This window comes from Cervus elaphus, unplaced genomic scaffold (genome assembly GCF_910594005.1).
Source record: "Cervus elaphus unplaced genomic scaffold, mCerEla1.1, whole genome shotgun sequence".
Taxonomy (NCBI): Eukaryota; Metazoa; Chordata; class Mammalia; order Artiodactyla; family Cervidae; genus Cervus; species Cervus elaphus.
This window is the reverse complement of record NW_025316695.1, coordinates 916,335-941,188: the sequence shown is the minus strand read 5'-3', so window position 1 is coordinate 941,188 and position 24,854 is coordinate 916,335. Positions and strand designations below refer to the sequence as shown.

At 55.8% G+C, this 24,854-nt stretch overlaps 1 protein-coding gene across 1 annotated transcript in view; it reads left to right on the top strand.

Annotated features, from left to right (window-relative positions):
- LOC122691305 (proto-oncogene tyrosine-protein kinase receptor Ret-like) overlaps positions 1–24,854 on the top strand; it is a 49,725-nt gene that overhangs the window by 16,128 nt on the left and 8,743 nt on the right. Inside the window, 11 exon segments of the mRNA XM_043897931.1 lie at positions 6,402–6,665; positions 8,470–8,757; positions 11,121–11,362; positions 12,652–12,847; positions 14,127–14,326; positions 16,453–16,711; positions 17,426–17,551; positions 19,072–19,182; positions 19,997–20,119; positions 21,063–21,328; positions 23,808–23,955. Of these exon segments, the coding sequence (XP_043753866.1) occupies positions 6,402–6,665; positions 8,470–8,757; positions 11,121–11,362; positions 12,652–12,847; positions 14,127–14,326; positions 16,453–16,711; positions 17,426–17,551; positions 19,072–19,182; positions 19,997–20,119; positions 21,063–21,328; positions 23,808–23,955 (2,223 nt within the window).

Sequence of the window (24,854 nt, the reverse complement as noted above, 5' to 3'; positions counted from 1 at the left end):
GTGTAAGAGAGCTGTGGGCCACCCTGAGGCAGAGGGCAGGAGCTTGGGGAAGGGGCTCCCTCCCCAGAGTGGGGTCACAGCTCACTGCATATTGAGAAGTTGGCTGGGTTGCAGGGGCCAGGACTGGTCTGCAGCCTCGGGGGCCAGCGGGAGGTGACCCTCCAGTACACGGGGGAGCTGAGGCTGGTGCACAAAGGCTGGTGATGGGTGCATCTGGGGGCTATGGGAGGTGATCGCGGGGCAAGGGCGTGGGCTACATTGGCGCCAAGGGGCTGCGTGCATTTGGCATGGACTGAGGCAGAGCATGCAGGATGTCCCCACAATGTGCTGCAGAAGTGAGGGATGACAACCAGAAACCCTCGTCCACCTGCGTGGTTCTCCACCGCACAGGAGGGCACTCACAGCTTCTGTGTGGGTCTGAGAATGTGTACGAGTATGACCAGTGTTCATGTGTGAGTGTTCACACAGGGCTGAGCTTGTGGACAGTTGAATGAGTGAAAGTGAAGTAGAGACTTGGGCCTGCTTCTCTCTGCATACAAATGTGAGTAAATGACACATCCAGCCAGGTGTGGAGCATTGAAGACTGCCTTTCCAGGATACAAAAAGGCTGGTGACTGCGTGTGCCGAATGAGACCATCCATGCCTGGTGGCTCTGCTTGTAAAGATGCTGGAGGAGGCCCTCCTTGGAACAGGACAGCCCGCTGTCCCCACTGAGTGTTAGTTGCACATCTTCTCCTGCAGGGGTGGGGCAGGGTGGGAGCATATGGGGCCTTGGGCCCACATGCCTGTCTCTGTTTCCATCTGCTGCATACCTGTGCATACACATTCATGCATATACACACACATGCCATGAAGGGGGCCTGGGGTCTCTGCAAATGCGAGCAGCAGCCAGGACCTTTGGCAGGTATGTCATGAGCAGTGTGGGACCCATCCCCACTCCTGTGAGAGCAAAGCCCAGCTCCTCACCCTCTGGTGTGATGCCAGGGCAACTTGAGGGGCCAGAACCCCACGTGGTGCTGGCAACATCTGTCGAGGCAGAAACGTGGGACTAGGTGTTGGGGGAGGACCCTGTCACCCAGCAGCATTCGGGGTGGAAGGTGTGGGTGGGGCAGGTTTTACAAGTCCTGCTGTGTCGACCTGCCCCAAGTTCCAGGGGAGACTCTCATCAGAGGTTGGTCAAAAAGCCCTTCCTGGCAAAACGGTGCCAGCAGGGAGGGGTGGTCAGCTGGCAAGGCCTGGGGCTTCCTGGTGGGGCCAGCATCTGCCTTGCTCCTGAGTCCCATCGCCGCTTTGTTAGTCATCGTCCAAACCCCAAGATGCCCACCCTCCAGCTGTTTGACCATGGGAAGTCTTCTCACCTCCCAGCCTCCGTGTTCTTACCTATTTAATGGGGCAGTGAAGAGGTTTGCCCAGTGATTATAAATCGGAAGTGTGAACTTCATACCGCGTGTACCTGTGCAAAGGTGAGGCCTATACCAGCTCCTCCTCTCCCCAGCCTGCCCTTCTCTTGTTCACAGTCAGAGAAAGTGAGGCCCAGAGGAGGCTAGAACTTTACAGAGGCTGCACAGCCCCAGGAAACTGGACACCTCTGATGGCCCTTTCCGGGCTCTTCTCCTTCACCCTCTGGGGTTGGCCCCATCATCTGTAGGGCCCACCATAGAATGCAGATTGTTCTAGAATTATGAATTATTTTAGGACAATGACAGGAGAGCATTAAACCAAGTATGGGGAACTGTGGTCTCCCCAGGCTACACCCCCCTGAGGCCAGCCCTGCACCCACACCCTCGTTCCCTACCTTGGACCATGTGTTTTTCCATCTAAACGTGTCTGTGACAAGGAGGAGCATTAAGGCGGCCATGCCCTGAGTAGGGACCACCTGGGAAGCATTTTAAGTGCATTTAAGACTGTTTCTGCTCACAATCATCGCCCAACCCACAAATCACTTTTGGCAGCAACAGACCAGGCCCCACATGGATCCTGTAGGACCTGGCTCGGAGATGAGAGCAGGCAGTGCTCTCATCCTGCACGTGAAGTCTGTGTGGTGGTGACTGGACCAGCTCGGAGGTGGGGGCTCCCTGGAGCTCAAGGCACCTCCCAGCCCCTGGACCATTGAATGTACATGTGCTCAAGGGGGCCCCAAGGGAGGAGCCCTATTCTGGATCTGCTCCTCACTACCTGGTAGGTGGAGTGAGCATCTCGCCCCCGCTTAGAAGACCGATCTGCAAGCCCTACCCCCCATGGGTGGCTCCCAGGGCTGCCAGTTCTTGCACAGCTGACCGAGGCCACAGGGATTATATCCTGAGAGAATAAGAAGGCAAAAGTCGCGATATTCTGCTGATGTGGGTGCAGGCGTCCCACACCATCCTTGACAGTACTCCGGAGACCAGAATGCAGACCTCACTTCTCCACGGAGAGCTCTGGCACACCAAGGAGAGCTGGTGGCCAGGCAGGCTGGCAGACACAGGCTGCCCTTGGCTGTGTGCCATCTGGGGGACCCACCCACACCCACCCTGGGCTTTCCCCCTCCCCACCAACTGAGTCTCCTGCAGCTCTGGGGTTGGGGCCCTGAAGGCAGCATCTCAGATCGCTAGTGGTTGGCGCTCACCTTTCTGCCAGGATGAGAAGGAGGCTGGCAGCACAGAGCCCCCTTCCCATCCAGCATGGTGTCACAAGCCTGGACTGCCACCAGGTCACCACCCTGTCAAGCCACTGGGAAATCTCTCATTCTCTTTGTGGCCAGAAAGTCAACCTTCCCGAAAGATGGTGCACCCTCCGGGGCTGCTTTCTACTGCAGGCCAGTGTCCCTGACTTGCGGTCACTGCCCAGGACTTGGGGTGGGGGTGGAGGGTGGGCACAGTAACCGTGGGTTCTGGACCATGTGACATGGGGTTGAGCAGGCCGGTGAGGGCTATGCTGCTGGAAAGACAGCCCTCCAAATCCCAATCCCCTGGCTGGCTGCACATGTGCCCTCGAGCATACAAACAACTTTCTTTCTGTCCTGCCCAGGTGTCTGTTTGCAAAGCAGTGATCCCATCAGCAGCTCCATCTGGGGCTGCGAAGAAAATGCAGGGTCACCATGTGCCACGGGGCCTGGCCTCGTGCTGTGTGAGTCCACCTGGCCGTGCTCACCCCACTCTGCACCTTTGAGAGGCGGGGTGGGTGAATGCGGTGGGCCAGGTCCTCTGGAGAAGGTGGCAGTGGAGGGAAAAGCAAGCCACTCCTCTTGCTGTCCGCAGGGCTGTGAGCATCAGCTTCTGCGCTCCTTCCCCAGCCCCCCACAGCCCACCCCAGAGCTCCCCCTAGACTCTTTGACTTGCAACCTTCATGGAGTGTTGGAGGGAAAGGAAGCTGGGCTGCTGCTTATGAATCAGGCACTTGTTTTGGGGCAGCAGGGCTGTGTCTGGTGTTGACCCCCACTTTGAATCTGCCTTCCCAGACCCGGCCTTACTGGGGCAGGACAGGGGGCCACCGTGGGCTCGGAGCCCTTCTGATTTCTGTGAGGAGTGCAGACCCAGGTTTATTACTCTGCCAGGCAGTGCAGTGGGGCTTCAGTGCACTACAGGTGGGGAGCAGCTGCCCCTTCCCTCTCGTTGGCTGAGGAAACACCACAGGAACCCTCCTGCCTTTGTCACAAGAGCAGTATGAGCAGTGCTGTAGGGTCCTCTTTGGGACCCCGAACTGTGTACTTCTCAGGAAGCGTGAGCCAGTGGAGTGCATCCTAGCTGTGCAGGAGGATCTGTCAGCTGTGGCCTGTCACTCTGCCCAGCTTGCAAAAGGCCTGCTCCGAGCTAGTGCCATTGGCTGCCTTTTCACAGAAGCATCAAGGCCAGTCTTGAGGCCATTTGGGGCTGACACAGTTCTCTGAGCTGCCAGCCATCCCTGCTAGGGTTGGCTACTAAATCCCGAAGAAATGAACACTCTGAGTGTATCTGAGAGGCAGTCCATGTCCTCGTGGCCAGTTGGGAGGCTGTGGGACAGGAGGGTGGCATCCAGCCATGTGTGGGTGGCTCCTGTCGTGGTCTCTACCAGTGAGACCCCCGGCAAGGGAAGTCAGGTCTCAGTGCTCCCTCCCCAGAGTTCCCCAGAGTGACTTCTTCCTAGGGCTCCTGGAGCTGCCACCCCCTTGGATGGCAGGCAGCATGATGCTCTGGGTGGATCCCTTCCCCCAAGAGGTGGCAGGGCAGGAAGGCCACACGCAGAGCCTGACTTGGGCACAGGGCCAGCTCCTTGGAGTTCAGCTGCCCTTCCCAGTACCTCACCTGCAGAGACCCAGTGATTCTGGGTCCCACTCCAGGGACAGCACTCCTAGGGAGCAGTTTTCCGAAGGTCTAATAAGTCAGCTCCGTACCTGCAGCCCCCTCCTTCCATCTCTGTCTTTAGTGCCGGGTGTGCAGTAGCCTTTGACTACTGGCCAGAGCATCTCTCCCCTCCATCCTCTCTGCCTTACTTACCTTTGTCCTTAGCCCCATTTGTCTTTTCCCTCCTTCCCTCTCTCTCCCTCTGTTTCTCTTCCTGTTCCCTCCCTCTCCTGCTGGCTCCGTGGTCCAGCCTGTTTGGCAGGGCAGCACCCACACTGGGTGGGTGGGACCCAATCAATGCACACTTCAAGTTGGCATTCCCAGCCGGGTTGCCTTTGAAGTCATCCTTGGGAAGCCTGGCACAGTGCTGGCAACCTTCCAGTTTTCTTCTGTTTCACCACTTTGGGATCCAAAAGGTCTTCACCAGTTCTCCTCACCTGACTCTAGTTGGCTCTTGATTGTTTCCCACACACAAGTGTGTCTTCAAGGACCCAGGCAGCCCCAGGGTATCTTCCACTGGTGTGGAGTGGACCAACCACTCATCTTGGTGGCTGCAAGAGAAGCAGAATGTAGGTGGAAACAAATTGATTGAAAAGAGAAATCGCTCACACACAAGTACAATGTTTCTCATGTTTGCTTTGTGTGTTAGTATTTTTTATGCTTTGTAGAGAATATTGGCAGGTTTTCAGTTTTTTTTTTAAAGCATCACCTGCCCATTTATCCATCTTTTTAAAATTTCTTACTATTTAAAAATAACTGTTTATGATGCAAAATGTTGAACATACACCAAGTCAAGAGAGTAGTAGGATGAGTGCCCCATTGGTTCACCCAGCGTGGCCATGGTCAGCATCCCTCTTCCTCATGGCATTTACAGCTCTACCCACAGCCTCTCAGTGATAAATTTAGGCCACAATTACATACGTTGAAATGCACAAATCTTGGCTGTATGTTGTTGACAAATGGATGTCCCTGTGTGACCCACACCCCATCAAGATATGAAACATGTATGTTTCCCAGAATATGCCCCCTGCTTTTCCAGTCTATTACCTCCCCTACCCCCAGCTGGTACCCAGTTTGATTTCTGTCACCTAAAATCAGTCTGGAATGGTGCCATGTGATTCTTTTGTGCTGCTTCTTCCACTTAGCAGGATGTCTATGAGATGTGTCCAGGCTGTCGTGTGTATCAATAGTTTGTGCCCCATCCTAACTGCATAGGGTTCCATGGTGTGATGGACTGAGGTTTGTTATCTGATAACCTGCTGGAACACATCTGGGTTCTTCCCAGTTCTTGGCTCTGTGAATAACCCCAGCATTTGTGAACAAGTCACTTGACGGACATATGTTTTCATTTTTCTCAGATAAATGGAGTGGAATTTTTCGGTACTATGGTAGGAGCATGTTTGACTTTAGATGAAGATTTTGTTACTTACAGGGGCTTCCCAGGTGGAACTAGTGGTAAAGAACCCACCTGCCAATGCAGGAGGTGTAAGTGATGCAGGTTCAATCCTTGAGTCGGTAAGATCTCTTAGAGGAGGGCATGGCAACCCACTCCAGTATTCTTGTCTGGAGGATTCCAAGGACAGAGGAGACTGGAGGGCTATAGTGCATAGGGTTACAAAGAGTTGGACACGACTGAAGTGACTTAGCATGCATGAATGTTGTTACTTATAAAGTGCTCTAGTTCATCTTTGGGGACCCCTGCCTGCTCTGCTTGTCTGGCAGCATCTTGTACACTTCAAAACTCTGGCTCCAGGTGATTTGCTCAGAAGCTTGGGTGAAAGCCGAGTGGTTTACGTGCTTATCTATCTCAGGTAATCGAGGATGATATTGCAACTGTTTATGCTTCCTCACTTCCTCCTTTTTCTGTTTTAAAGCAGTGTATTTGCAGCTAGTGTTTAGCTATACAGATAACTGTGTGTTGATGTTCTTAGGAATACAGATGAGAAAGACCTAAGTTTTCTTTTTTGGCCCACAAGGAAGCTATTACTAAAATGTGAAGTTAGGCCGCTGGGAAAGGTGATCTGCCTGGGAGGGCTGCTGGGCTCTGCACCGTGGTCGTCCCTCAGTCCCTCCTTCCCTCACGTGTTTCCCTGCCTCCCACAGCCCCGCTGGGACTCTACTTCTCCAGGGACGCTTACTGGGAGAAGCTATACGTGGACCAGCCGGCCGGCACGCCCCTGCTCTATGTCCATGCCCTGCAGGACGTGCCAGAGGAGATGCCCAGCTTCCGCCTGGGCTAGCACCTCTACAGCGCCTACCACACGCGGCTGCACGAGAATGACTGGGTCCGCATCCAGGAGGACACGGGGCTTCTCTACCTTAACCAGAGCCTGGACCACAGCTCCTGGGAGAAGCTCAACATCCGCAGTAAGGGGGCGGCCCTGACCCCACCCCCACATGCCTCATTACCCACCCCGCCCTGCCCTCACCTGGTCCTTCCTTAGAGCCCATCACACAGCTCCTACGACTCCTGCTGTGTAAGAGTGGAGCAAGTGAGATGGGGCTGGCCTGTCCTCTTTGTCCAGCCCGTGAGGGAGCCAGGATGAGCTTGAGGACCACTGATGACCCTCAGGCCTCCTGAGGCTGTTGGGATTTTGGAGAACTTATGTGGAGGACTTGAGGGGCTCTCTCCATGCTGGCTCCAAATGTCTTCCAGTTGGATTAACAGAGATGTGGGGTTGTGAGAGAAGAGTTAAGAAAGGCTAGAGACATCCCAAGATCTTGATTTAGTGGATGATCTGGAACTTGGTGGAGAAGCAGCTGTTTGCACAGAAAGCCCACCTTACCATCAGCAGCAGGCTGCTCTTGGCACCTGGTGAGGACTGGGGCCTGGTGCCGGGGAGGAAAGTGGAGCAGGAGGAAGGCCTGGACGGCTTCTCAGAGCAGGGGTCCAAGCTGGAGTGAAGGCCATGTGTGACCCTGGTACTGGGAGGAGGTTGTTTGTGGAGCAGAGTTCTGCCTTGTGGCACCAAATGGTGATCACAACCCCACCTCTTGCTCTATAGACATGGCCTCCCTGGGCCCTCACGCCAGCTCTGAGCTCCTGTGAGTGCTGAGAGGCAGACACTCTGCTGTGAACAGTACTGCCAGAGTGAAATTTGCCAAGGGTCTGAGTTTCATAGGAGGCCTGTTCTGTTCGTGATTGGAGAGCAGCCTCATGCACCTGCCAGCTCTAGTCAGGAGAGAAATCACAGTAATTAGAACAGAGAAAGTTTATACGGAGAATTATTAACCACAGCAGGGGACTGGAGCAACAGAGGACAGGCTAGTAAGAAGCAGAGAACTGATGAATATGGGAGGAGTAGATGTAGCGGGGGGACACTTACCTAGAGCTAAGATAGAAGGCCCAGGAAGAGCCCCCGCCCCAGCTGAGATCCAGATGGGTTGGACGGGGGTTGCTATGGTGCCTCCATGATGGAATTTGCCAGAAATCCCCTCTCTAGGTGCTGGGGAAGTCTGTGTCTCTGCAGGGGTGGCATGGAATTCCCTGGGGGTCCCGTGGTTAGGACTCTGAGCTTTCATTGTTGAGGTCTTGGGTTCAGTCCCTGGTCAGGGAACTAAGATCCCACAAGCAGCAACACTGGCAAAAATAGAATAGAATAAGTGTTTTATTTATTTTTAATTGAGGGATAATTACAGTATTGTGTTGGCTTCTGCCATACATCACAATGAATCAGCCATAGGTATACATATGTCCCCTCCCTCTTGAACCTCTCTCCCCCCTCCCACCCAATTCCACCCCTGTAGTGTTTTTAAAAGTGAGAAAAGAAAGAAAGTGGTTGGGGTAGTGGGTGAGGGAGGGAAGGGAGGTCACCTGAGGTGCCAAGAGCCTGCCTTGGGGAAGCACTCCATCTTAGACCCAGGGTTCAGCGCACCTCTCTGAGGAAGGGTATTTGAACTGAGATTTGGAATAATCAGAGAGATGGACCTGTGAGGCACCCCCCAGGATGAGGGAGCAGAGCCATAGGGCCCTGAGGCTGCCAGATCCCAAGTCCAGGGCCGTAGGGGGCAAGCAGGAGGTAGGGGGCAGGGCGGGGTTCCCAGCAGAGCCCTGCTAGCCTTGGTGAGGACTAGGCTTTGCACCAGCCCGGAGCTCCTGCCCTCTCCCCATTCAGATCCCAGCTGGGCAGGTGTGGCTGACACCCTGGCGGGGCCTGACTTGTCTCTGCAGAGGGCGGCTTCCCGCTGCTTACCATCTACCTGCGGGTCTTCCTGTCACCCACATCCCTACGTGAGGGCGAGTGCCAGTGGCCAGGCTGTGCCCGAGTGTACTTCTCCATCATCAATGCCTCCTTCCCAGCTTGCGGCGCCCTCAAGCCCCGGGAGCTCTGCTTCCCTGAGTCAGGCCTGTCCTTCCGCATCCGGGAGAACAGGCCCCCTGGCACCTTCCACCAGTTCTGCCTGCTGCCCGTGCAGTTCCTCTGCCCCAACGTCAGTGTGGCCTACAGGCTCCTGGGAGGTGAGTGCCAGCCGCATGGAGCCTTCCTCGATGCCTGCCGAGTGCCAGGCATGGCCCTGCAGTTCCTCTACATGAGCCGTCCAAGTTGACTACACCACCCCATCATCCATTCATTCAGAGGTCCACGTGTATCTCATGTATGCTGGCCACAGGCCAGGCATGGTTCTAGGGACCAGGGATGAAACAGTGAACAAGTTCAGGCCCAAATCCTGCCTGTCTGGACCTTCAATGCCTGGGGCAGGTGGAGACCACACAGGTGCTAAGGACGTTGGGTGGCCTCTGAAGGGACCAGGTGGGAGGTAATGCTGAGAAGGCACGGACTGGTGGAGACCACTGTCCTAAATCAGGTGGCTGGAGCAAGGTAAAGGAGGGTGCCCAGCAAGCAGGGCGAGCTCATTCAAAAGTGCGGAGGGGGAGGTGCGGCTGGAGGGGAGGGCAGAGGCTGCTGAGGGCAGAAAAATGCAAGGGAGGGGGCAGGACTTCCTGATGAGGGGACTAGGGAGCCATAGAAGGTGTTTTCAGGAGTGGGGGGAGGGTGTCATTGACAGGATATAACTTACTTTAAAAGGTTAGTCGGGCTGATGTGTTCGAAATGATTTGGGGCGAGTGGTTTGGAGGAAGCAGGAAAACTATGAAGAGGCAGGAGACATCCTTGAGTGAGAGGATGAGGACTGGGGTTGAGGGTGAAAGCCTTTAGGCCACAAGAAGCAGGCAGATTCTGGGCATGTTTTTGCAGGAAGATCCAGCAAGATTTTCTGGGGAGTTGAATGTGGGGTGTTGAGAGATTCACAAGGGGACCAAGCATGGTTCCAGGATTCCGCCTGAGCCACTGTAAGGACAGTGGACCTTGTCACAAGATAGTCCTACCACACGATGGCCCTGGGGAAGCCACATGGATATGGGGTAGGGGAAGGGCACTGGATCCGAGTGGAGATGAGAGAAGGCAACTGAGCCGCTGTGTGTGAGGTGCCATTGGACAGTTTAAAGGGGACTTAAAGGGGACACTTTTATGCTGGATGGCTGGTAAGTGAAGCCTGGATTCCCCCCAGGTTGATGGCACCCACACATGGTCATAACGTTAAAGGAGCACTCAGTAGTGTAAGGAAAGTAGTCACTCACACTTCCACATCCCTTCATTTATCCTGCCACAGGGATGGATGTCTTTGTACAAAATTGTCCCCAAAGCATATGGTTTAGTGTGCTGCCTTTTTCGCTTAAAAAGAAAAGCCATTTTTGTAACCATAAGCAATACAGGGAAATGTGTAGTTCACATGTAATATGTGGCTCTGATGTGATTTTCCACCAAGTGGAGTTGACAGCCCTCCTGAGGTTGGCTATGGGGTGGTCACTGTTGACCTTCAAGCGTTCAGCTTTTCCCCCTTTCTGGGTCCTTTCTGGAGGATGAATTCGAGGACAGGCTTGGGTTGAAGAGTATATTGTTATTACTGGTCCTCCCCTCACCAGGTTGCAGTTAGTCATTGAACTTACAGCAGTGTCTGGCGATGAACACACACAGCATCTCATCTTCTGGGGCTTCCCTGGTGGCTCAGCTGATAGAAAATCTACCTGCAGTGTGGGAGACCTGGGTTCAATCCCTGGGTTGGGAAGACCCCCTTGGAAAAGGGAACGGCTACCCACTCCAATATTCTGGCCTACAGAATTCCATGAACTGTATAGTCCATGGGGTCGCAGAGTCAGACATGACTGAGCAACTCTCACTTCACTTCATCTTCTGGCGAGGAAGCTGAAGAACAGAGACAGAACCATCAGCCTCAGGCCACGCAGCCTGCAGGTGTATAGGGCAGGGATCCAAACCAGGCAGTCAGAAATATTTGTGTGTTAACATGAAATTACACCAGATGTCCCCAATGTTGGTTTTCAAGTGGTGGAATTGTGGCTTTTTTCTCACATTCTCTAAAATGAGCATGTCTTGCTTCCACAGTTAAGAAAATTCCTGACAGTTTTTCAGATACCAGCAAACGCTAGGAGCTGGATCTCTGGGCCTGCAGCGTGACTGGTGCCAGCCCTCGCCACAGAGGAGGCAGGCAGGGTGTGTGAAGGGGTGTGCCCTCCTAGGTGATTGGGTTGAGGACCTGAGGCAGACCTCCTGGTCCCTGCTCTTCCCTATCAGCACCAGTGCAGGCTGCAGGCACAGTGATGCTCAGAGCATAATCTCCACTGCAAACTGTGCTTGGAGGCTGTGCTCCACTGTGGAAGCTGAAGAGGGGCCACGGCCCAGGCCCAGCATGCACCCCAGCTCTGTCTCCTCTTGCACACTGCTCCCTGTGGGGCCCTGAGGAAGGCAGCTCACCCTCCCCTCAGCTCAGGGTCATCCTGGGGTTGCTGGTCTGTTTGGTGCTCAGGTGAGAGTCTGCCTTTCCGCTGCGATCTGGACAGCCTGGAGGTGAGCACGCGCTGGACCCTGGACCGTGAGCAGCGGGAGAAGTATGAGCTGGTGGCCGCGTGCACGGTTCGCATGGGCATGCGCGAGGAGGAGGTGATGGTGCCCTTCCCTGTGACCGTGTACGACGAGGACGACTCTGCGCCCACCTTCTTCGGGGGCGTCGACAGTGCCAGCGCGGTGGTGGAGTTCAAGCGGAAGGAGGTGCCTATGCGTTTGTCTGGTGCTTCTCTAGTGTCTGTCATCTCTTTGTTGTGCATCTGGGTCTCTCCATTCGTCATTTGTTCCTCGGTCTATTCAGCTGTCCATCTAGCCATCCAGACATGTGGCTGACCATCACTGTGGTTATTCGTCTTTCATTTGTCCATCAGTCTGTCTGTTGGGGTTTTGTTGGTTTCCAGGACAGCTGAGGAGGAGAGAGGACCAGCCCCGCTGGCCCCGAGCTGACCTCTGCCCTGGGAAGCGGGTGAGGGGAGGGGTTGGGGTGCCGGTGGGGTTGAGGGTAAGGGTGCCCAGCCTCTGACTCAACCATCAGGGCTCGCATCAGAGGGGCACAACTGTGGTACTGCAGAGGCGGGGCACACTGCCCCAAGGAGACGGAGAGGACATCTGCCAGGAGGGTGTTCCCTTCTTCGGGCTGTCAGCCCCTCAAGGGAGGGCCAGTGAGTTCAGGGAGGGTACCCCGGAGTGGAGGAAGACAGGCCAGTGGATCCGGCAGGGGTGTCCCTGCGCCGCCCCTCCCATCGGGGCCCCGCCTTCCTCTTGCCTGTGCAGGCGGAGCGTGACTGCCACCTGCTGGGCCCTGGGCTGTCCTGCAGCCGGCAGGCTGGCGGGAGCAAGGGGAGGGTCGGGGTCGGATATGCTGTGGTTGCCTGCTTCTCTGGACACCCAGGGAGCAGGTTTGGTGGATGGATGGGCAAGAGGAAAGCACATGGAGTAGGGAAATGTCCCATGAGCCTGGCGGGGCAGCTCCATGGTAACACTGTGGAGCTTGGCCAGGAGTGAGAGCAGAGATGACATGTGGCTTTACTCAGAACCCCCCTCATGACCCCATCTAGCCTGGGGTACAGAAGAAGCTGTAGGAGAGCATTCTGGTGGACACTGTGCTTAGGTCCCAGCTCTGTCATCTGTCACTGCATGACATTGAGCTAACTTCTCCACTGTGCGGGGCCCAGCTTCCTGGAAGGAGAGTGGGGGTGCCCACTCTGCACTGTGGGGACCTGAATGAGGTCTTCCACAGAGCACCAGGGCATCTGTTCTAACCCATAATCATGGGAAGTCTGGAGATGCCATTGCACCTGTTGCAGAGGTGAGGTGCAGTGGCCCAGGAAGGGTGACAAGCAGGCTGGCTGGGGGCCCCTTGCAGCTTGAACCCTGGTCAGGCTGTCCCTGGAGCCAGCTCTGACCGCACACACCTGATCCACCTGCAGGGCACATGCCCTCCTATGGGCTCTGGCTTTCGGGGCCCTGACTGGCCCCCATATTCTTTGCAGGGCACAGTGGTAGCCACGTTACGTGTCTTCGATGCAGACGTGGTGCCAGCCTCTGGGGAGCTCCTGAGACGGTACACGAACACGCTGCTCTCTGGGGATGCCAAGGCCCTCCGGACCTTCCGAGTGGAGCACATGCCCAATGAGACCTTGGCCCAGGCCAACGGCAGCTTTGTGCGGGCAACCGTGCATGACTACAGTAAGAGGGGACCAGTGTGGCCTGACAGGGCCCCCTGGGGAACTGGCGACCTGCTTTCCTTGGGCAGGGCAGCACCCTGCACAAGTAGACACCTGTCCTGGCCCTCTCAGCCCCAGGTGGCCACCCCTTCCAACCCTCTTCCCAGCCTTTGTCTCTGCTGGGCTCACCTTGGCCACCTTGGTGGGTGTTTACAGGCTGTCCTTTCTCGCTGAACTGCCCCAAGGCCAAGGCTGACCCTGGCAGGACCCCCACCACACTACCCTGTGCTGACCACGCCAGGGCTCACCGCAACCTCCTAGGTGCCCAAGTGCCCAGGGATCCTTAACCACCCCCCCCCAGCAACTCTCCACTAACAGGAGTTGATGTCCAGTAGCAGCTCTGTGCCCTCAAATTGGAGGGTTCTGGGATGACTGTCCTGTCTGACTTCTGAAATGTGCCCACCCTCAGGGCTAAGCACCACGTGCCCCCAGGGCTCACCTGCAGGATTGGGTGTCCTCATCAGTTGCCAAACCTCCCCACCTCCCTCGCCTGCTCTCCTGCCTATGTTTTGTAGGATCACCTTTCAAATATGCCACTTGTGCTTGGATCCTTGTTTGGAGGCCTGCTTCTGGGGAACCCAGGATCACTGGTGCCTTTACCCCTTTCTGCCTGACCTAATCCTATTTCCTGTCTTCTTCCTCACCAAGCTCTGATGACCTCTATTCTGTGCAAGGGAAAATGTCATCCTTGCCCCTGCACACTCACTCTGTATGCCATGTGCACCCAGAGATCCTCGCCTCCTTTGTACTCCACTAAATGGGGATCTTAGCCTTGGCACACGGTGACTGCTCAGGAGTGTGGAAGCTCCTGGGTGCTTGAGGCCTGTGGAATCTGAGGGTCCATAGGAGGCTGGTACTGTTGCGAGAAGTTCTCAGGGGCCAGGACGGTCTTTCTGGGACCTTGCTGGTGGTGGTGGTGGGTCTTTACCTGTGTGTCCTTGCCCTGACATGCATCTTTCTTATACACATGCACACACACACACACCTCACTGAGGTTACCTCCCAGCTGGGGAGGGTCTTCTGGGCTCAGCTCAGCACAGTGACTCACATTTAAAATATTTCAACCTTAGTGCCTACAGCCAGGTCTGTTGTCTGTGTACCGTGTGGGTAGAAGTACCTGTTGTCACACGTATGCCCATGTGTCCAGGGAATGCTTTGCAGGGGAGATGTGCAGCATCGTGGGGCAGTGGTCTCCACCCTGGGCAGGGCCCCTACCTATCATCACATGCCTCCACCTGCAGGGCTGGTTCTCAACCAGAGCCTCCCCATCTCGGAGAGCTGGGCTGTGCAGCTGGCCGTGCTGGTCAACGACTCAGACTTCCAGGGCCTGGGGGAGGGTGTCGTCCTCCTCCACTTCAATGTGTCCGTGCTGCCCATCAGCCTGAGCCTGCCCAGTGCCTACTCCTTCTCCGTGAGCCGGCGGGCCCACCGCTTTGCCCAGGTGAGCTCCTGGCCTCTTGCCAGCCTGGGGAGGGGAATGGAGGAGCAGGGACTCCCAGGATGGGGTCACATGGGGGACACCACCTCCCTGAGCACACAGAGTGGCCCTGGGGAGCAACAGGCACAAAGCCAAGGAGGCTAAGGCCGTGGGAGAAAGGAGTGGGGCTGGTGGGCTTTGTGGGCCCCTCTTTGCCCTCTCCCTTCTCAGCATGTTTACATTTTTTACTAATGAAAGAGCAGTGCCAGTTAAATCTATGCTGACTTGGAAAGACATTCCTGGTGAATGAAGTGGGAAAAGTAGTTTGCAGAAGTATTGGTCTTAGGTGGCTCCATATGTTCAAAACCAAGTCTTCATTGCCAGAAATTTCCAAGTGTGCAAACACAGGCATTAGTGGAGACCTCTGCAAGGAAAGACAGGAAGTGCTTCTATTTCCTACTTTCCTGCAAGTCTGTTTGCTAGAGCTTATTTTGCATTTGTCATCAGAAAATAGTGATTAGAAGTAGAAAAAAAGGGAAGTGGTAAGAATTCATCAAAAGGATATAAGGGATAGATAAGAGTGATCTCTTTTCCTCATATCAGCCAGTGTTTAACGTTTTGGTGCAATTCTTTCTAGAATGTTTCTCTGAAGCACTTTTTAAAGTTTACTTGCAGTTATGGCAGGCATGACTTAACATACTGCATTCTCCTAATGGCATAGCTGTGGCCGTGTGCCCTTTAGAATATCCCATTTAGGGTCATCTCCTAATTAGGACAGTGGCTTTGCCAGTTTCTGTGGTTGGTTCCCATGCCACCTCCGCTCCTGGCAGCCACTTAGGACCCAGCACAAGAAGAGCCACATCCTTGGACGTGGCCAGGCCACCCCACTTGCCACCCCCGCCAGGCCTTTCCTGGAAGCAGAGGGCAAGGCTGGTGAGAGGTGACGAAGCAGGGGGCCCTGAGGGGTGTCCAGGGGGGCTGAGGCAGGCATAGGCATTGCCAGGGGTGTGTCAGCAGAGCCAGGCAGTGGGGAGGGTGATGAGGGCTGAGTGGGAGTGGGGTCTGAGAGGGCGGGCCCTGCCAGCCTCTGCAACACCGCCCACCCCTGACGACTAAGTCTTTCCCTGTGCCTGGACTCACGAGGGTGCAGAGACCCGAGTCTTGGCCCAGCCTTACACACACTGCTGTCTCTCACCAGCCCCCCCTTAGTATTCATGATTATAAATTGAAGGTGGTGATCTCAGGCAATTTTGAGGATCACAGGAGAAAGTGGAAGTGAACCCGCTCTGTACAAGGCAGTGCTCGGAGCCTAGGAGGTGGTTTTGTTGTGGTATGAGGAGTGGGCTTGGTGGAGCCTGGCTCTGCCCTGGGCCTGAGCAAGGCTGAGCAAGGGCCTGGCCTGTGGCTGCAAGCAGGGGGCCCTGTGCCATCACTGCCGCCAGGCCCGCAGCCCTCGACCTTGACTGGTCAGAGCTTCTGATCTCAAGCCCCAGCAGCCCTAACTCCACCTTGGGTGGTGAGGGAGGGAAAAGGAGAGTTCAGGCCCCAGTGACCACTGTGGCCATGAGGCATCCCTGGAGAAGTATCCCTTCTCTCCCAGGGGTTCCGGCCCAAGTCTCGGAGGAGGCTCCAGGACCTGGGTGGGACAGCAACCCTGCTGTGTGAATTATGGCCCGGGTGCTGTGCTCTGGCTGACCAGGCAGGTGACCCAGGCAGGACACTGAGGATGGACCCTAGTGGTGCCCAGAGCACGACGGCCCCTGCCCAGAGGGGAGGGAGGTGTGTGGGAGGCATCCAGGCTGCCTCTGTGCCCAAATGAGGGAGCAAGTGAGGGGTGAGCCGGGCAAGCCAGCAAGCGCCTCCCTGGAGGGCCAGTCCCTAAACCAAAGCCCGGCACCCTGTGTTCTTTTCACCTCCGGCTCCCAGGAGCAGGGATGAAGGGTGGTGTCACGGTCTGCGCAGGGCCAGGCCAGGCCAGGCAGGCAGATGGGTCTGCAGATTCCAGGGGCATGGAGGATGGGGAGATTGGGGGCCACCATCTCTGGGCTGAGTGGGAAACTGTCCTGGGACTCAGCTGGCATGGAGCCCCTCCAGCCACTGTCCCAGGTGGTCTACTCACCTGGCTAAGGGTTCCGTGATCCCATGCCTAGATTGGGAAAGTCTGCGTGGAAAACTGCCAGGAGTTCAGCGGCATCCAAGTGCAGTACAGGCTGCAGCCCTCCAGCGCCAACTGCAGCGCCCTGGGGATGGTCACCTCAGCTGAGGACACCTCGGGGACCCTGTTCGTGAATGACACGGAGGCCTTGCAGCGGCCCGAGTGTTCCCAGCTCCAGTACACAGTGGTGGCCACCGAGAAACCAACCCACCAGCAAGCCCAGGCCCTGCTGCTCGTTACCGTGGAAGGGATGTGTGAGTGCCCGGCTGCGGGAAGGGTCAGGGTGGATGGGGCGTGGCAGAGCCTCGGGCTGTTCCTGCAGAAGGGTGCCGTCCTATACCCCGTCACTGACCAGTGGGCTTTCTTGAGCCTCCTTCTCTGTAAGATGAGAAAACAGCGCACAGCTGCACTGGAAGGATGATGGGGGAGGTATGACACAGTTTAGTCCAGTGTGACAGCATTGTGGGTGGCCGCTGCTGCCCATCGCCTCTGTCAGCAGGACCTACCTGTGCACTTGTTTTAGGGCTGCCAGGTACAATATAGGACCCAGGTTGAGTGTGAATTTCAGGTAAACAACAAGCAATTATTGTGGTGTAAGTACATCTCGTGCAGCCTTTGCAGTGAATTAGAAGACAAACTCCCCTATGTCCCTGTGATATTAGGGCCATATTTACACAAAGCAGGTATTCACTGTTCTCTGAAGTTCAAGTTTAATTGGGTGTCCTGCGTGTCCCTGGATGAGTCTGGCCACCTCCCATCCCCACTCCATACTCAGCCCCTTAGCTGCCCCTGCTGTGTGACTATGATGCCACCCCTCCCCCAGCAGCCCCCTCACTACCCTGCGCCCCCAGAGTTTAGTGACTGCCTCCCCTCTGGGCTCAACTCGGGACAGCTCCAGCCAGTGCTGCCTGCACCCATGGGTGCCCATGGCAGGCTGGCCCCCCATGACTGCTTTCTGCCACCCCTAGACATGCCTGAAGAGCCTGGCTGCCCCCTGTCCTGCGTGGTCAGCAAGAGGCAGCCCGAATGTGAGGAATGCGGTGGCCTGGGCTCTCTGACAGGCAGGTGCGAGTGGAGACAGGGAGATGGCAAAGGTAGGCCCTGGGCAGAGCCAGGCGGTGGGGAGTGTGATGGGGGCTGAGGGGGAGTAGGGTCTGTGCATGCAGGCCCTGCCAGCCTCTGTGACACCCCCCACCCCTGCCCATCTAGTCCTCCCCTGCGCTTGGTCCCTGCCGTGGCTCCTGATGCCAGGAGAGGGTGGTCACGAGCGCAGGGAACAGAGAACCTTCCAACTGTTTATCACCGATGGGATCACAGGTGCCTGAGACTGAGCTCGCTCTGGACTTGAGAAGGTCGGGGCCAAAGTTGAGATGTGTGTGTTTTCTTTTTACTTTATTCTAAAATTCTGAATTTCTGTATTGGTGCCTAAACCAGATGGTAATTAACATGTATATATCCATTTCTCTACCCATATACACATAAATACATGTGCAGTTGTGAATGTGAAATTGAAAGTGTTAGTCGCTCACTCGTGTCTGACTCTTTGGGACTCTGTGGACTGTAGCCCACCAGGCTCCTCTGTCCATGGAATTCTCTGACAAGAATACTGGAGTGGTAGCCATTTCCTTCTCCAGGGACTGTCCCAAGCCAGAGATCAAACTCAGGTCTCCAGCATTACAGGCAGACGCTTTACTATCTGAGCCACTATATTCACCCAATGCCTTCTCTTTTTTTTTTAACTTTTTATGTTATATTGGAGCATAGTTGATGAACAATGTTGTGTCAGTTTCCAGTGTACAGCATAGTGATTCAGGTATACATATACGTGTATATATTCTTTTTCGAATCCTTTTTCCGTTGAGGTTTTTATAGCATATTGAGCAGAGTTCCATGTGCTATACAGTAGGTTCTGGTTGGTTATTTTAAATATAGTGTGTATACATGTGTATCCCAAACTCCCTGACTATCCCTTCTCCCCACTCTTCCCCCATTCACCCAATGCTTTTAAACACATAGTTCACAGACACTTTTCGAAGATCTCTTGGTAATATTACTGTGCATCCAAGAAGTGGAGGAATTAAGGTAGACTACACTGTTGACATGTCATTTATGGTTGGCTTTACTTCATGAAAACACAAACCTTAAAATAATTCAAAATATCCAAAGTGGTCTTCAGAGAGGCTCTACCCAGGAGTTCCCAGCCCAGGGGACATGGACCCAAATAGGAGGGACCTGAGCAGCCTTGGGTGTGGACAGTAACTGGCTGCCAGCTGGGCCCACCAATCTGAGGGTCCCACCCACAGTGCAGCCTAGAGAGGGTCCCAGCCTCATCTGGTCTCTTCTGGCCTCTCTGATGTGAGCCTGGCACAGCTCTGGGACTGCCTGGCTCCTCTGGCCCCCACCATCCTGGCTGCCCTGTACCTCAGGGATGCCCTGCTGGTAGGGCTCTGTGTGTGGTTCTTCTCTGCTCAGATCTCAGTTTGCTCTTCCTTGCAGGGGATGGGGTGGGGTACAGGGTTGACCTGGAAGGCCCTGGGGTATGACCCCCCTGGCTCTGCAGTCTGAACAGGGCAGCTGCTCCCTTGTGGTCATAACTGCCCACTCTGTGTTGTAGGGATAACCAGGAACTTCTCCACCTGCTCCCCCAGCATCAGGACCTGCCCCGATGGACACTGTGATGCCGTGGAGAGCAGAGACCCCAACATCTGCCCCCAGGACTGCCTCCGTAAGCAGCCCGATGAGCCTGCACCGTGACTCTGAGCGAGCAGGAGCCTGATTGGGTGGGGGGAGTAACAAGCTAAAGGGGCTTGGACTCTCACCTGCATTTCAGCCAGACCAGCCAAGCTTCTGGGTTTTGCGTGCTGAGCCCTTTCCTAACATTTTTTTTTAATAAAGGCGCTCCTCCCCCCAAATTAGAGCTTGCTGGCTTGACCCACACCCTTCCAGTGTTGCTCTAGCCAACTCATGGGGCACGACTCCCTGTCCCCCGTTTTGCTGACTGCCAGCTGCCCCCTCTGCCCCTTTTCTGCTTCTGAAAAGTAACCAAGTGTGGACCTTGACCTGGGCCCAGGGCAGCCTGTGGGTTCCTCCTCTCACCTGCTGCAGCCAGGGAGCTGGTTTGGGGGCTCATCATGCTGCAACTGGGGCTTCCCAGATGGCGCTAGTGGTAAAGAAACCCACCTGCCAATGTAGGAGATGCGCAGGTTTGATCTCTGGATTGGGAAGATCCCCTGAAGAAGGGCCTGGTGACCCACTCCAGTATTTTTGCCTGGAGAATCTCATGGACAGAGGAGCTTGGTGGGCTACAGTCCACAGTGTTGCAAAGAGTCGACCTGACTGAAGCGACTTAGCACACATGCATGCATGCTGAGGCTCTTGCCTGGGGTGACCTAGACTTCTGATCTCACTGTGCTCCCTGGGCGTGAGAGTGCTGACATCAGGTGGGGAGGGGCCTCTCATGATCCTGTCTGGTGGTCCTGGCTGGCCAGGCCCCCTGGAGGCTGAGAGTGGGCTGCTGAGTGGGTGGTGTCTGTCCTCAGGGGGCGGCAGCATCATTGGTGGGCACGAACCTGGGGAGCGCCGGGGGATTAAAGCTGGCTTCGGTATCTGCAACTGCTTCCCTGAGAAGAAGAAGTGCTTCTGCGAGCCGGAGGATAGCCAAGGTGCATTGGGGGTGGGGGGGTGGGGGGCACAGCTGGCCGGGATCCCCACACCTCCCTGAGCCTCCAGGGAGCAAGGGAGAAGATTGCAGGAAGGAAGAGAAACCTAGGAGATCTTCCTCCTTCCCTGGGGTCTTGGTTCCCCCATGTGTGCAGACAAGGAGCTGGCTCAAGGCTACTAAGACTGCCTTGTGGCCCGAAGTTCCTTTTTTTTTTTTTTGGCAAGGCTTATGGGATTTTAGGTGCCCAACCAGGGATTGAATCTTGGCCACAGCCGTGAAAGCTCCTTGTCCTAACTGCTGGACCACCAAAGAATTCCCTGGCCTCAAGTTCTATAATAAAGATTGGGCTGGAAAACTAGTTATTCCACCAAATAGCTCAGCATCTCCTCAGACTGTGCCTGTGTAGAGCCTTTCCTGGGCCTGTGGCATTGGCCAGCTGGGTCCCCCCTCCCAGCACCCTCCAGGTGCTTCTTCTAGAACAGGGGGGCCCCACTGAACACATGGGGAGCTTTTCTGGCATTTGGGTGGTCATTGCATGGCCCAGATCCTGGGCCACTTGTCTTTCCTCTCCACTATATATTGAACATGAAGAAAATACAGAAGATATTAGGAATGCAGGAGAAGAACTTCTCCCACCCCCCGGGCCCCTGGGCCTCTGGCTTCAGTGCAACGTTCCAGGGTGGGGGAGGTGCAGGGGTGCACAACCTCTGGTGTGTGACCTCAGGCAGGATGTTTATAAATGCTCATTCCTTCCAGAAAAGGGCAATAATAGTCTCTTGTAGCAAAAACATACAGAACAGTACCTGCCATGGGTCAGGAGTGTTGGCAGGCAGCTCACAGTCGGTCACAGCAGCCACTTCCTGGCTGTCACAGGTGTGGCTCTGTTGGGTATTGGGGGTCCCCCTTGTGGGGTGTCTACTCTCACAGCCCCTACTCGCCCGCAGACACCCTGCGTGATGACCTCTGCTGCACAGTGATCACGGCAGCTGTGGTCTTCTCCATCGTATCTGTGCTGCTGTCTGTGCTGCTGTCCACCTTCTGCATCCACCGCTACCGCAAGAATGCCCACAAGCCGCCCATTGCCTCGGCTGAGATGACCTTCTGTCGACCCGCCCAAGCTTTTCCGGTCAGCTACTCCTCATCTGGTGCCTGCCGGCCCTCTCTGGACTCCATGGAGAACCAGGTCTCAGTGGACACCTTCAAGATCCCGGTGAGGTTCTCCATGTGGCAGCAGGGCCAGGGAGGCAGCCCTTCCAGGTAGCCATGTGGGTAGCCTCTGGTCTAGGGCAGCTGGGGAAGGAGGGGGGGACAGAAGGGGCAGGGCCCTTGGGGTTGTTGCATCCTTGCCTGCCAGGAGGACCTCGTGAGCTTCCAGCTGTCTTCTAACCTCCACCGAGATGTCTTTCAGGGAGGGCAGAAGGCAGGGGTGGGGCAGAGAGCGTGAATCAGTGTGGAAAAGGATGGGTGTGGATTTAAATGACTGAGATCTGGGCCATTAGGCTCCAAGGAGAGGGCAGGCCATGCTGTACCCACCTAAGATATCTCCTACGGAGGCCCCAAGTGCTGGAGGATGCAGCCTTGGGGGAGGCCCTGAGGAGGAGTGTGTGGGTTTTATTCTCAGAAGGTAGGACCACCCTAGGGCTGGAGGCTGATGTTCTGCCTTCATTTCCACGGGTCGCTCTGCTGGGGAGTCTGTTGGGTAGGAGCCCCATGATGAAACACTGTCCCCATCCAGGCGAGAGAGACTGGCAGGTGGGGGGCCTGGCCGCAGCCAGGAGGGGATTCTGTCTGTGGCTTGGAGAGTGGGGTTGCTGAGAGGCCTCTCAGGCACCATCAGGGGAGCCTGGCCCCAGGACTCTGTGACTGGCCTGCCAAGAGGGGAGAATCAGCCCAAGCCTCCTCCTCCATGACATGGTCTGGGCCTGCAGTTAGTGTGGGAGGCTCAGACACCACCTCCTGCCCGGCCAGGCTGCTCCTCCGCCTGTCTGCCCTCCAGTGTTTTTGCTGAGGAGACTGAAATACTATGGGGACTGGGGGCTGGAGACCTCCCACCTGCTGAGTGTTTGGAACCAGCAAAGTCAGGAAGGAGGCCTCTGTGGCCACCACATCTGGGAATGGCCCTCGTGGCCCAGGGACGAGCCATTTGATTCCCTTATATGCCCTGACGGTTTGTGCTGAGACACACAATGAGAGAGGTTCTTCTGTGGGGGGGGGGGGCCACGGACCACTTTCAGCCTCTAGCCCAGAGTGCAGAGAAGCCAGAGCTGGGCCGGAGGCCCAGGACCACACTGACCAGCTCTGAGGTCTTAGACACATTATTCGACCCTTTGGCCTTAGTTCTGTCTTACATAAAGTGGGGAGGACACTTTGGGGTTTTAGCACTTTTAAAGAGAAACAAATGAGAGATATCCCCTCTTAGCCCAGTCTTTATGTGCAGTCAGCTGTTATCCAGTGCAGTGTGGACACCAGGGTGGTGGTGACTCTGTTGTCACCTTTGAGCCTGACTATGGATTCTTGGTAGAGGAGGAAATGGCAACCCACTCCAGTATTCTTGACTGGAGAATCTCATGGACAGAGGAGCCTGGCTACAGTCCATGGGAGTCAGACACGACTGCCTCTTTTGCAACTTAAAGAACAAACAACATGGGTTATTGGGGAAGCTGAGACACCAGGACACCTGGGGAGCTGGCTGGAAGGCGCCCCTGGCCGTGGTGCTTAGAGGAGCCTGCCTCTGCTCCCAGACGTAAGAACACAGGGTTCTGGTCCCTGGGGGGGGGGCAGTGGGTCACCAGTGTGTGTCTGTGGGTTAGGCGAGCCTGCCAGGCACATCATAAGCAGCCCCTGGAGCCATGCCCACACCCAGCCACAGCAAGACTTGGGGACCTGGGCATCCAGTGCTGACGGGAAGGCAGGTTCCAGACAGGCTTCAGCATCCCCAGAGTTCAGGTCTTCGAGCCAGTCTTGGGGTCTGGGAAGACCCCACCCCAGAGGGGTCTTCAGTGGGCATGGTGTGTTGGGAAGGCCGGTGTGTGCAAGTTCTGGCCAGTGGCTGGGCTGTGGGAGGAGCAGACTCTTCCACACATTGTCAGGGAGGGATGGGGGGGTACCTGAGGGGCACAGTGGTAACTTTCTAGAGGCTGCCACACCAGGAAGGTGTTCTTGACACCCCATCCTGTAGCTGGGAGTGCAGGGCTGGTAGGCAACTGGGGCCACAGCTGCCACTTGAGTTCTCTTGGAAGTCCTGGAGCCTGGGCCACTGTCAGTGCCTGGTGTCCAAAACAGAGGTGGTGCCATGAGGCTTGGGCCTGAGTCCCAGGGAAGAGGCTGTGGTCCCCCTGTGAGCACCTGTGGGTGCTGAGTAAACCCTGACTCTCTCACTGGAGATACCAGGCCCTGGGCCTGAGGTGGCCCAGGGCATCTATAGTAGATGGAGGCCAGTGAGGGTATGAGCATACGGAGTCCAGCCAGTCTGTGGCAACACCTGCCTTCCTGTGGGGGGACGCATCTTGTCATGGCACCTCAGGGCCTGACTGTGGGGTCTTGCCCTTGGACATGGTGACTGTCACCTGTCACTTCAGGTGACAGTCGGCCGTCTGCACATGGAGCTTGTCCGCCGGCTCTTGCCTTCTTCCTTTCTTCTTACCTTCGCCATCTCTCTTCCCTCTCTTTTTCCTTCAAACCCAATGTAGGAGGATCCCAAGTGGGAATTCCCACGGAAGAACTTGGTGCTTGGAAAAACTCTGGGAGAAGGTGAATTTGGAAAAGTGGTCAAGGCCACAGCCTTTCGGCTGAAAGGCAAAGCAGGGTACACGACTGTGGCTGTGAAGATGCTGAAAGGTACGTGCCCAGGCAGTACACAGGGGGCTCTGCCACTCACACCTGCGGGGGCCCCAGTGGGTGGATGAAGCCCTTATGACAGCCAGGACTCTGGCAATCAGCCTGCTGCCTCCTGAAGAACCAATACGCCTCCCCTGCTCTTCTTGAGTGGCTGCAGTCTAGGGACCTCCACCATGGATGATGTGGGCTGGTGTGGTCCCTGGAGAAGCAGGGTAAGACATTCCTCCCTTGAAAGCTTTCAGAGCCATGTTGCTTGTGTATCAATGTTGGGTAAAGATCCGAGTTTAAATTAAAAGCCCTTAAGTTCAAAACCGACAGCTCTCCCCACCTCAGTCTGCCCCATTAATTTCTTTCGCCAAGCGTCCACTGAGGTCCTGGTGAAGAGACCACCTGTAAGGACTGGCCCCTGTCCCCCAGGTCCCTGCCTTTCCCAGTCCCCATCCCCCCCAGCCCTTAGTGGGCCAGCACTGCCCCAGTCTTAGCACATGCTGGGTATCCTCACTGCTGCTTCTCAGCAGGGACTGGGTAGACAGTCCTCTGCCATGGCTGAGTTCTGCCTCAGCTTGACCAACTGAGGGCCCAGTGGCCATGTGATGGGCACATTTTAGGCTGATGCACTCTGATGTTCAGCAGTCGGGGAGCCATGCAGTGCCGGGTACTTTTGTGTACTTACCCAGGCCCTCAGACTGGGGTTGCCCCTTGTCTATGAGACCCCAGGCCCTAAGAGGGCACAGTGAGACTGGCCCTGGGTCACTCATGTGTGGTCCAAAGGGTTCCAATGCCCCATCTTGCAGCTGTCTTCTCATTTCCAGACAAGTCTACAGCCAGAGGCAGTGGCACAACTAGGCAGTGGGATGTGGGGCCATGACCCAGGAGGACAGTTGGCCAGGAGACCTCCA